The sequence below is a fragment of the Gasterosteus aculeatus genome, chromosome 15 (assembly GCF_964276395.1).
Source record: "Gasterosteus aculeatus chromosome 15, fGasAcu3.hap1.1, whole genome shotgun sequence".
Classification (NCBI taxonomy): domain Eukaryota; kingdom Metazoa; phylum Chordata; class Actinopteri; order Perciformes; family Gasterosteidae; genus Gasterosteus; species Gasterosteus aculeatus.
Window position 1 is genome coordinate 13684071 of NC_135703.1, and position 11863 is coordinate 13695933.

An 11863-nucleotide genomic window follows, 5' to 3' on the forward strand; every position below is an offset into this window, starting at 1 on the left:
CCCATTACTAATGCTTCCGCTACTCGAACTGCAGGCAGCGCTTGCTATAGACAATATTGCAGTGATTAGCCCACAGCTGAAAGCTATTGGGGTGAAGTGAAGAGGAGAGGGCAGTGGGGGGAGTCAGGGGGGGAGGTATGAGGATTAAGAGAAGCAGAGAGAAAGAAAAGGAAACTCAAGGCAGGAGAGACGTGGGAGGAAGTGTATAATAAAGACAAAATAGCTGCGCTTTGTTTGGAGTCTGGGCCAAAGGGTGATCTCGTCAAAGGTCCTGCAGATGTTCGTCTTTGGTCCATTATCATTTCGCCCTGAAGAAGAAATTACCACAAGAACTAGCAAACAGTTGCTGACGTCCACTTGTGTGTGTTCCTTTTTTTTTCTTCCTTTTTACATAATACTTGTTTTCTGAGGGTTTGTGTTTCTAATCCTTCGTTTCCTGCCAGGCGCAGAGAAATAGAATTGAAAAATAATCAAAATAAAATAAATAAATACAACACAAATGCGGCTATCCGAGGCAGGCAGAGAAAACGCAGATTCAATTTCAACTCCACACAAAACTGAGAGGACAACATCGCCTGCGTCCAGCCACTTTCCATTTATATGTATGAAAACAATTTTCTTTTGGGTTTCCTAGCGTCTGGCGCCAGCATAACCTCTGTATAATAAACACTGCTAAATAATTTGGATGTGAAGGAACCTTGGCGAGGAGCAGAGCCGCAGCGCTTAGAACACTTGAGTGTGAGTCTTCACAGGAGAGAAACGTCTTCAGTGTAAAGGCACACGTTTAGTTCTCTGTTGGCAGCAATGCTCAGGAAAACACTCACACACAGACGCACACGCACACGAGCAGCAACACCAACATCCCCCTTCTACTTATTAAGGATGATAAAGATGATGAATGTCGATTATTACCCTGACAATTACAAATGAGTTTTATTTTAAACTATTTAATATGCGGATGTAACTACAAAACTACACAGCACATTTCAGGGGAAACGTTCCTTCTTTTATGCGGATGTTCAATTATTTTTGAGGGTGAAAGTACTGAAGCAACACATTCCTCAGTGCTTGCTAATTAGACCCAGAAAGCCGAGTTACCTGCTGTAGAACAACCCAGAATAGATCTGCCCTCTTGTTTTTTGCTGCATTTATATACACGTTAGTTCTGTTTTTGGTCCTCAGCAACTACGAATATCAACATGATCTGGCTCTTGAGCTGCTGGATGTTCTACTTTCTGAATATCTACGCCTTGTAATTGGTCAAACTAAACCTGCCGTAAAACGACAATAACCTTAAAACTCCCAAAGGAACTTTTGAGGATTTGGGCGATAATTTCCAGCGAGTTTCTCACAACGATGGACCCGTACACACGTAGTCATTTGATTCATTGTATAAGTGGCAAAAGACAAGTTTGACCCCACTTTGGTAAAGTAAACGTGGATTTCACACTGAAAGGCTTCAGAATAATGACCCCATCGATTTGGTTTGCTTTCACTTTCCGATTGTGTCGGCCACAGGGTCTCCGTCTGTGCACACAGCGAAGGCTTCCCTTTATCATACGATATGGCCTTTTAGTTCAAATTCTTAGTTGCTTTCTTGCTGTGGATATTAACCAGGCTGCTGGCAACTGTTATCAGCCAGAAAACAAGCGGGTTACTGGAACTGTGTGAGCTACCGGCACAGACGGCTGTTAATGGCTCCAATGAGCTCCACGATGTGAAAACACCACCCTGAAGAACAGGCCCGGGACGCTTTCTGTGACCCTCCTAGTGTGGCTCGATGCTTTGTAGAGCACTTGAAGGCAAAGTGAAGAATGGCTTGAGGAGCAGTAAAAGCACACTTCGTCGCCGTGGTAACAGGTTCAGCATGCAGCTCTGTTGAACTTGGTTCAAGAGTGAGCGATGGGCTAAATGGATGTGAATGTAAACACCGTGTGGTGGTACGCGGTGCTGCAGGAGCGTCTCCCGGTACAACCAGAGGTTTGATGGAAGGGTTAGTCGGACATGACGCTGTACACGGAGTATTTAATACAGCTTGTTAGGGTTTTCTTGTGTCCGTGGTACACGAGTGGTGGATTGCAGCCTTTCTGACATAACACTGGGTTACTGTTTTGGAAATCTTCTATTAAGATTCACCCATTTCACCACATCCCACAGTATAGGTCAGCAGATGGAGCTTCATGAGTATTCACAGATTTTCACAGGTTTTTTTTTCAAATTCTATTCCCAAGGCAACTAACATGCATGCTTCTAATACCCTTCACACCCACATTTAATATCGTTTGAGAAACAAAGTGAATGATGACTGACAGTCGGTTGGCCTACAGAAAGCCCTGAATATGCTTCAGTTGCTCTATAAAGTGACCCGAAGAAAGACACATGTTATTTAATGCACCTTTTACCAATACTTAGCTGGCCAATCCCAATCAAAGTTTGAAGATTGGAGTTGCAACATTTGGCTCCTTCAAGCTCTAAATAGTGACTTTCACAAAGTACAACCTAGAGATCAATTCATACGATGTGCAGGAAGCAGGTTCAGGTAGATGAATGTGTCAAACTGAGTTTTCAACTCTCAACAAGTAGTAGACTTATTTTCTATTCCTCCAATACTATTTTCCGTTTTGATTTTGGAAACTAGAGTAAGACTATACACAGCCAACATACATGCGTACACTATGTGCCCGAGGTGGGTGCAAATAGCCTTGTTGGCCAGTGACATCTGCTCTATGTTTTTGTGTGTTTCTGGTTTCCCGATTGTGGTGCCTCTGTATTGAGTGTGTTTCTCATGGTTTTAGAGAAAGTTCCCTCTTGTGACCAGGAGCGACAGAGTGCGCTGGACGAGGCTCGGCAGAATCCTCGCGAGGCCATTTTCATCCCCGACTGCGGGGCCGCGGGCCTTTACAAGCCGGTCCAGTGCCACCAGTCCACAGGCTACTGCTGGTGTGTTCTGGTGGACACGGGACGGCCGATTCCCGCAACATCCACCAGGTAGAAGATCACTTCACCCGGACTCAAAGCAAGAAAGACTGAATACTTAAAGTGTGGTTACTACATTCATTAATACGTTCAGTAAATTATTTAAATTTAATGATTCTTCAAGTCTATGCTCCATGAGGCTTTACTGAAGCATGTTTCTCCAGGCTAAAGGCTAACATCAGAATGCTAACATGCTCACAATACATGGTGACCATAGTTACTGCTGGAGTTGATGGGAATATTATTACTTTTAATACCCAATGCGCCTGATGTATGACCAAAATCAATCTCCAAAGTTAGTAGAGTTAACCCACAGAGGACAATTCAATTCTGTGAAAAATAACAAGTCTCAAATAGCTGTTGATATATTTCATAACCTTAACCCCTGGTGGGAAAAGAGGCAATGTAATTTTTAAAACCTTTCATGAGTGAAGCGTGAACTTAAAAAGTGAGCGGGATAAGGGGAACGGGATGGAATGTTGTAAAAACTTTACGGCAAGCAGCCGTAAAGAGATGAGGCGTCATCTCTCACTACTGTTTTACAGGAGGAGTTAGGCGGCGGTGTCACTGCAGGCTGAATAATTGACAACGCAGGTTTAGTTTCAAAACAATAAATAAATAAAAGAAATATATCATCGACAGCTGCATTAAAAATAAAATAAATCCCATACACAGATTGAATTTACATCTGCATTTCGGAGCTACTGCATGACAACCTCGAGTCGACCGTTTCTTTAAATAACGTTTCTTTACTTTTTGGTCTAGACCTCACGTCACTCTTCTGACAGCAATGTGCATTTTCATGCATCAGACATCCCTCCTTGGATCTGTGGCTCTGCACACCGAAAAAAAGAAACAACAACTTGCTTCTAAAAAGGCAAATGAGACACACATGCTCAATTTTCCATTCTACATGTCGCAAGAGCCACTGATACAACGGCCAGGAGAAAACGAGTCATGCCACGCACAATGCCGAGCGGGCTGTTATGACGTCACGTCAAATCACTTTTAAAGAAGCCAATCAGTGTCAATAATGATTTGCAGATCAACAGTGAATGTGCAGGTTAAACAGGAATAGGTTGTAGAGTCGTCTTATGAAGGCACACCAGCGTACCTGAGTACAGAGCCATGCTGAGAAGAGGATGAGGATGGACAGATATCTCTGCTGCACCCATAATGCCTCCTGGTTATCAGCCGCAGCTCAGATTGTTCTCAGGCCTGAAGAAGATAATCCTTTGTTTTTTTTCAAATTGTTTCCCGCTGATCCCACATTGCTGAGACCGGTCTGTTCTTTCCTTCATCTGTCCCCGCTGTCCTCTTGTCTCCGTGTAACAGGTACCAGACGCCAGAGTGTGACGGCGCTGCGCGATCTCGCATCTCGGACACCGAAGATCCCTTCCAAGCCAGAGACCTGACAGGTTTAATTTACACTTTTCACTGCGTGGCAGTTTAGTTAACATTCCTGGATCGTTTGCAAAGTCCAACGCTCTTTAGTAACGAATGCTTGGGTCTCATATGCCATATGATATATGTAGTTCTATAATCATACAAGTTTTGCGTTTTTTTGAGCAATTGTGGACCGAAGCAGTTTCTGGGTCATAGCTAACCTTGCTGGGCTTTTAGTTACATCTCTGTTTTTTAAAGACGTGGACGCGTTTGGCATCTGTGCAGCTATATCGGATAACCGTTTTGGCTGAAGTGGCTGGAGCGTAAACGTCTTCCAAATCCAACGAACAGCGTTACAGAGCTGCCAATGTTACCCTGAGACCCTGAAAGCTTCCAGCACATGCAGGGGAGGCGCTGGTTTAACGGAGCTGGTAGCTTGGCTATGACCTCGTGTGATATGGAATCTCCTCCGCTCTGGAATTACCGCTCGGCTGACTATTTTAGGTATTGACAGGCTGACTTTTGAAGCTGACGTTGAACACTTTTTCCTCAGTATTTCTTATTTGGGGAGTGCTTTAAGGAGGAAAGATACGTACAGCTCTTAGTACGGCGCCACGCAATCCACCTCAGCATTTGAGGAAACGCTTGACCTGCTGGGTTCAGTCAAAATATCTATTGACAGCATTATAGCTCGGAGACATGGAAATCCTTTTTCTCCTTCACACTAGATGACCTGATGGAGGGTTTAGATTAAGAATGGTCTAAAGCACACTTTGTGCTGTTGGATTCCCTGGCGGCAAAGATCAGAGTCTGCTCTAAACCAGAGGTCGTAACCTCGGCTCAAACTCCTCTGCCCACGTTACAGCTAACTCACATCAGCTTGTGTTTTCCCTTCATTTCAGGTTGCATTGTAACGCTTGTTTAATTCCCCATCTGGTGAGTTTACAGAGTCAAGCATGACTCCTGACTGTGCAGCAGATGTGGGGCATGTTTTATGGAAGGTGCCAGTGTTGCGTGGTGGGCTGGTGGGGCTGTGTGGGGGCTGCTGGGGGTGTTGGGAGACCACGGGGTGCTGAGTGGAGATACTTTTATGTACTGTAGAGGGATGTTCTGAACCGCCACAACAAAGCGGCGATGGTCGTCACTCCGAGGCAAGAAGACAGGAGAATGTGAAAGCGGGCAGCCTATGAGCAAGGTGGGCAGAGGATATGGGGGGTCGTTGGAGCGCTTCCCTTAAGACCAACGGTTGGGATCTGATAGCTTCAATCGGTTCAGGAAGTGGTTTGTTTTTTTGTTCAACGTCAACTAGACTATCAACAATAAATGTAGTTCTGCATTCATACCGGCGTAGCTGTGCTGAACCTTCCTCCTGTGGGAGCGTTCTGTTACCATCTCTTATGTTAACGTTTCTTAAATCAGCTGTAAAATACACTGAAAACAAATATCCATCATCCAATTCGTTGCTCAACTCTTGGTTACCTTGTTAGGCTTCCTTATGCATTTATATTGATTTTAATATTTTTGGTTTGGGCCTCTGGGCCTTTTCCTAGTCAGTATACCCCTCGATTTCAATTAGAAAAAAAAACTGAAACTGAGCTCAGATGTCTAAACTTGCCCGTCTGTGTTAGTTTTGTTTTTGTGCAGGTATACTGGATAAAAAGTAAAAATGAGAATCTCCTAAAGCTCACATGATGGGAGTAGCTGACTCGGAGTGTGATTTTAGTTTTCGCTCTAATTATTGCTTCACCTTATTTGTATAACTGGGTCAAAACCCGCCCGAATAACACAAAGGTCATAATTTCAAACAGAACATTTTATAATTTAGTGAAAAAGAAACGTCTCATTTTTAGTAGAGGCTCCTGACAAAGTCAAAAAGCTTTGATGCAGTAAGCACATTTATGTTTAAAACCTAAAAGGGGTCGGTGACACAAGAGGAAGATCGAATGCAGCAATGCAAACAGAGCTGAGCGTGTGTCCGGCCGGCGCTCCTGTATTACCAGGGGTTGAATGTAGATTAAACCAGCTGCTTTGGCATCAGTTAATAAAGAGAGAAAATGTTAAATTGGTAAACCCAGCGCGCTCAAACAGTTTAGAGTTCCCTTTTCTGACGGTCGAAAAGTAGGAACACGGCGCCAGAATTAAGTTTGAGCCTGTAATAAAATGTCATGATCCCAACCTGGCAAATGTTTGCAGTGTTTGGTTGATGATTGATTAAAACAGCACAGACTTACATAATAATTGATTCTCTATTTTTATTTAATCACTATATTAAACCGGGCCAGAATTCAACTTTAAACTTTTTTAAAACCTTTTAAAATAAGCAATCTGTCGAACACCTCTGCAGGTCCTGCAGCACGCCGTGCCCGTCACACAACACAACGGTTTGCGCTCCATAACACCCCAATTTAACACTTGGATTAAGGCACAGCAACGCAGGGCTTCTCAGACCTGCTCATTTCCTGGAAATGCTAATTGGATTCACCTGGCGGCAGCGGACCACCTCCCGCAAAACCCACTGATCCGACACAAAGGGAACGAAAAAGCATGAACAGAGCAGAGAACGGGGGGTCCCGACTGGGAAAGCTTGAGTGAAAGACGAAGGGTAAAACAAATAACAAAATGAGAAGATTAGTTTACTATGCAGCTGTGTTTGAAGAGACACAATTAGGAGGGAAAAATTTGCACTGGTTTAGCGTGCTATTAAAAGCTTACATCTGGGCAATTAAAAAAAAAGAAGTGTTCCGAATTGTGTCATAAAAGTTAACGGGTCTGCAGTGCCCCAAACAACTCTCATGGCCGCACACTTCTGTTCCGCCTCTCGCCATGTGCCCGGGCTCTGCTTCCCTGAGCACTTACAGAACAGCCAAACTATGTATCTCACCTCCACCGGTTGAGCCGTAATGGGGAACAGACAGATGCACCTGGTTGGGCGGACGAGCTTTATTTATTTGATGGATTCTGGTTTGCTGGTGTTCGAGGCTTTAGTGGCCTCGCTGTGCCGTAATGACTCAAATCGCTTGGAAGGTAAATCTGGTTTATTCTTGTCTTTTGATTTGTGCCAGGCTGCCCAGAAGGGAAGAAAGTGGAATTCATTACGAGCCTGTTGGATGCCCTCACAACAGACATGGTGCAAGCCATAAACTCACCAGCCCCCTCCGGTGGCGGGAGGTAAGTAATTAAGTATTGTCACGCAGAGTTGAAGAAGTGTTGGCTGATCAGGATACCTCATGGCAGATCATTTGTGGAAAACTTCCACCTCTTCTGGCTTTTCTCAAATCATCCGTTCCTCTGTTTTTTTCTGAAATGACCGCTAATATTTTATCTCTGACATGCAATGATCTTGGCACAGGAATCAACAGAGTTTGTGCTCAGTTTCCGCCAACGCTAGAACTTTATGCACCGATGGGACCTGAGGGCATCTGGGATTAAAGTTGGTGTATTCTACAACGTGGAATTTGTAACGTAATGTCCTGAGCTGTAATGAAATACACTCAGTCCCTGACATAAAACATGCCCCTGGTATCCAGATCGACATCCTTTTTGCATGAAAGATGATGTGATTTCATTAGAAATGGCAGCATGTCAGCATGTTAAGAATCCGAGTCAAATTTATATTTGTCTTGTATATTTCCAGTTTTATTTTTGGACATATGTTCCTTTATCCGTGTATTAATGCTATGCAAATGACTATAAAAGGGTATCTGCCTTTTAAACTAGATTTTAGATGTTTTGCTTTGAAACATCACTACTTTAGGTCCCACATGTCTCTAATCCCAACCAGGTTTGTTGAGCCTGATCCCAGCCACACTTTAGAGGAGCGGGTGGTGCACTGGTACTTTGCCCAACTGGACAACAATGGCAGCCACGACATCAACAAGAAGGAACTGAAGCCGTTTAAGAGGTACCTGAAGAGGAAAGCCAAGCCCAAGAAATGCGCCCGCAAGTTCACCGACTACTGCGACCTGAACAAGGACCGAGCCATTTCCCTGCAGGAGCTGAAAGGCTGCCTGGGCGTCAGCAAGGAGGGTGAGAGCAAGAGGAACCCGGGGGTGAGGGTGGCAAGGCAGGGTCAGGCAGTAGGTTCATGCCCCTGGTGTGAACCTCAGCCCAGCATGGGAGAATAAAGCCTCTTCTCCTTTTACAATGAAGGCCCTTTGTTCAACAGGTCCTTACTTTAAAAACCAAACAAACGAATGAACTGTCTTCGAGAAACATGTCAAGTTGAGGGTTTTTGGGGGAAAGAAGAGGTGCATGGTTGTGCTAACATTTTCCAAGTTTGTTTGTTTTTAATTGCCAAGTGTAAGCTACAATAAACAGAACCGTTTCCATTTGACAGATTTTAACTAGTCACTTCGTCATGAGGTAACGGCAGCGCATGTGACTAACAGATGTGGGGGCAGTCTAAATATGGTCTATATGACTGATGTTTAGACCATAACGCATTAGTGGATCCAGACACGTCTCATCACTGCTACTACACACTGGTCCTAACCGGTCATTAAGTAAGCACCCCCCCCCCCCCCCAGTGAGACGCTGCAGCCAGCTACAATCCAAATGAAATGTGTGAGTAGTCAAAGAGATGCTCTGTTTTAAAACAGATTTAACACCGATCTAAAACATAAATCTTTCCATTCATAAAAGGAAAAATAACTAGTGACAGATTTGTTCAGCGGGTAGATGTGCTGATTCATGAGGTTTAATAAATAATCAACTATTCCGCTTTATTCAAAACGGTCTACAATTATTTCTTCTCATGGCATATTTGACCTTCTTAGTAACTGAACAACAACAAATCCATCAAGTTCAATCATTGACCGTTGTTTTGTTTCTCTTTCGCAGGAAGCTCCACAACAAGTGGCATCCAAGGCCCAAGGCAAGGGACAAAATTGTTCAGTAAGGCAAACTAATACGCTTTCACTAACTCTGGCTGCCTCTGGCTTTGAGTGCTGCACTGTAGTTGTCTTATTGTGTAATCCATTAACATTCCTATTGGGGAAATGCATCCGTCTACAGCTGTTTTTGAGTAAAGTCAGTGACTTATGATCTTTTAGTGAATGGTTCAATAAGAAACCAATTATATCCCATCTCAAGATAGAAAGTCGCAAATCATAATTATCTTCAGTAATTTCTCCTATAATAAATCCTTTTGTCCGTAAAATGAAGAAAACTTATAATGCCCTTTTATAATTTGCTAAATCAGTCCAGACCCCAAATATATTGAGCTTTTCATCATATGATAAAGCAAAAGCAGCAGATCATCACATTTGAAAAGCTGACGTACAGTGAGAGGATGCCTGGGATGTTTGCCGTGAACATTATTATTATAATAGCTAGGTTTATTTTTTTTTTAGCTTCAGCTCCAGACCTTTACCACATCGTTGTCTGCTCCCTGCTTTGACAAAACCAAATTGTCCAAAAATGGAAACGGCCTCTGATTGATGCTAGAGGAGCTCTAACACTGTTTTGACGCACCCCTCCTCTGTTTAGCAATTACCGCTGTCGTTAATTCTGTTGACTCTAGCCGGTTCAGCGCCACATCGCGCTGAGGTCATGCGTTTACCCTGGCGCTGGCTCGCCGCGGGCATAACGTCAGGCCTCTCGGACCCCGGCGCTCCGCTGCCAGGGTAAACAGGAGCGGGGGGAAGGAGGCTCGGCCCGCCGTTTTCCCTGTGGTCAACAAATCTCTCACCTTCACGCTCGAGAGCTGGCGGCAAACGGCCTGACCGCTTCGTGCGGCTCCTCGTGCTGCCGCTCGGGCGCTCTGAGCTCGCGGTGGCTGTGGAGAGAGTGAGGTATGTAGAGACGGAGTCTGTGGGAACATGTGGCGGCATTCTGCAACGACGAAGATAGACGGCCATTGTGTTCAGCCGCGTCGAGCCAATCCTAAATAAGTCAAGCCGTGCTTACGCCAGGCATTAAATCTTATTGTGCTCTGCTGCAACTTCGGATCAGAATTGTTGGACATATTTACAGTTCGCACTACGTGTTGTGGCGAGTGTCTGGGAGCACGTGCGGCAGATGGGAGCACATCTGTGTCCGGCTCCTCGCCCTCGACACGTCGACAACGGCCAAAGGCCCAAGCGTTGTGTCTCCCTCACTGCAACGAGCAAAGACACAACGACCACGTTTGAGAGCTCTTAGTTCAAAAGACACAAACATGCTTTTGAGTAAGTGCAAACACGTGCGCTAACACTCGCACGCACACAGACGCACACAGACATGGGAATTCGGGATCGTGAGATATTAGGGGAGTTGTCGTGGGCCTTCACAGAGGTTGATGTATCGGACGCAGCGGCTCTCGTTGAGTTTTGGAGAATTCTTTCGGAAAAAAGTTGTGCGCGCTGCTGTGACATCAGTAATATCCGACCAATTTGGCCCCCACTCACCAAGGTTTTCCAATGTGGGTGTGAGCACATATGATATCTACTACATCTTCAGGAGGAGCAAGTGAATTATCGGGCTTCGAGGGAGGTATTCAACTTGAGTTTTGCGAGACGGGAAGAAAAGAGACAGCAGTCATTGAAAAGAAGGATTTATGATGAATGAATATTACAGCTGTTTTGACATCGTCAAGCACTGAAGACTAAGAGGAAACACAAGTCCTGTTTGCCACCACGTCCCAGAGCGCTTTCGGGGCCTGCCCTCACCTGACCCGGCTCTGTTCACTATGTGAAGCTTGCATTGAACACTGTCAATCCCGTCTTCTCGCTCGTCTCCTCCTCTTCCTCTCCCACTCGTCCTGGCTGTGTCCGTCATTAGGCCGGGAATGAAAGGGGGGCATTATGAGGCAGGCCTGGCACCGGGGCTGCAGGACCATTAGGGAGCACAGAGCCCCGTCCTCTCAGAGCCAACAGCACTTGTGTTTTAATTAGTGTGACATCAGCTCCACAAACTACCGCAGTGAAAGTAGCCGAGAGGACAGGGACCGTCCGATGACCATCGCCTCCGCTCACCAGCGCTACGCATTAACTCTGACGATGCGATGTGTGATGGTAAACTCGCTCCTGTTTATCTCTGGCCAAGTCGCCCCCCCCACCCCAGTTGCCACCATGTACAGGATGGACAGGACAGCGTGACTCCCAGCTGGTCCCAGGTGAGGCGAGTCACCGTGAGACGGGATCTGCTTTCAGCTCTTTATCACAAGTGGGGCCAAGGTGTCCAGGGAGAGGCTGGGCGGGCTTTGTGTTAATGGCACAGACCGTGTCCTCAGTGACTTCATTTTTCTCTTTATAGCCAACTGTGGTCTGAGAGAGTCAAAGCTCCGCATTGCTTCGGTATCTTTGCCGGTAAATGTCATACTGGCACGCATTCATCGAGTATATTATATATATTATATTACTTTTTCTGAACATAATGTTTGTAACAACTGGTGGCTGGTCATGCTGTGCATTGCGTTTTCTGTCTGTTTGTGTTTGAAAAGTAAGATAAAGAACTATTTGATGGACTCGGTGGATATACGTTGATTCACTGTTGTGTTTTTTGAACAGAGCGTAACAGAAAC

The 11863-nt window shown here is 45.1% G+C and overlaps 1 protein-coding gene across 16 annotated transcripts in view; it reads left to right on the forward strand.

The window, feature by feature from the left end:
* smoc1 (SPARC related modular calcium binding 1) overlaps positions 1–11863 on the forward strand; it is a 35153-nt gene that overhangs the window by 20798 nt on the left and 2492 nt on the right. For 8 of the 16 annotated variants that reach the window (XM_078089796.1, XM_078089798.1, XM_040199390.2 and 5 more), the window contains 5 exons: positions 2796–2988; positions 4312–4394; positions 7425–7530; positions 8144–8388; positions 9202–9255. In XM_078089796.1, coding sequence (XP_077945922.1) covers positions 2796–2988; positions 4312–4394; positions 7425–7530; positions 8144–8388; positions 9202–9255 — 681 coding nt within the window. The remainder of the gene's footprint in view (positions 1–2795; positions 2989–4311; positions 4395–7424; positions 7531–8143; positions 8389–9201; positions 9256–11863) is intronic. The other 8 variants (XM_040199393.2, XM_078089797.1, XM_040199389.2 and 5 more) reach the window with 1 other exon arrangement.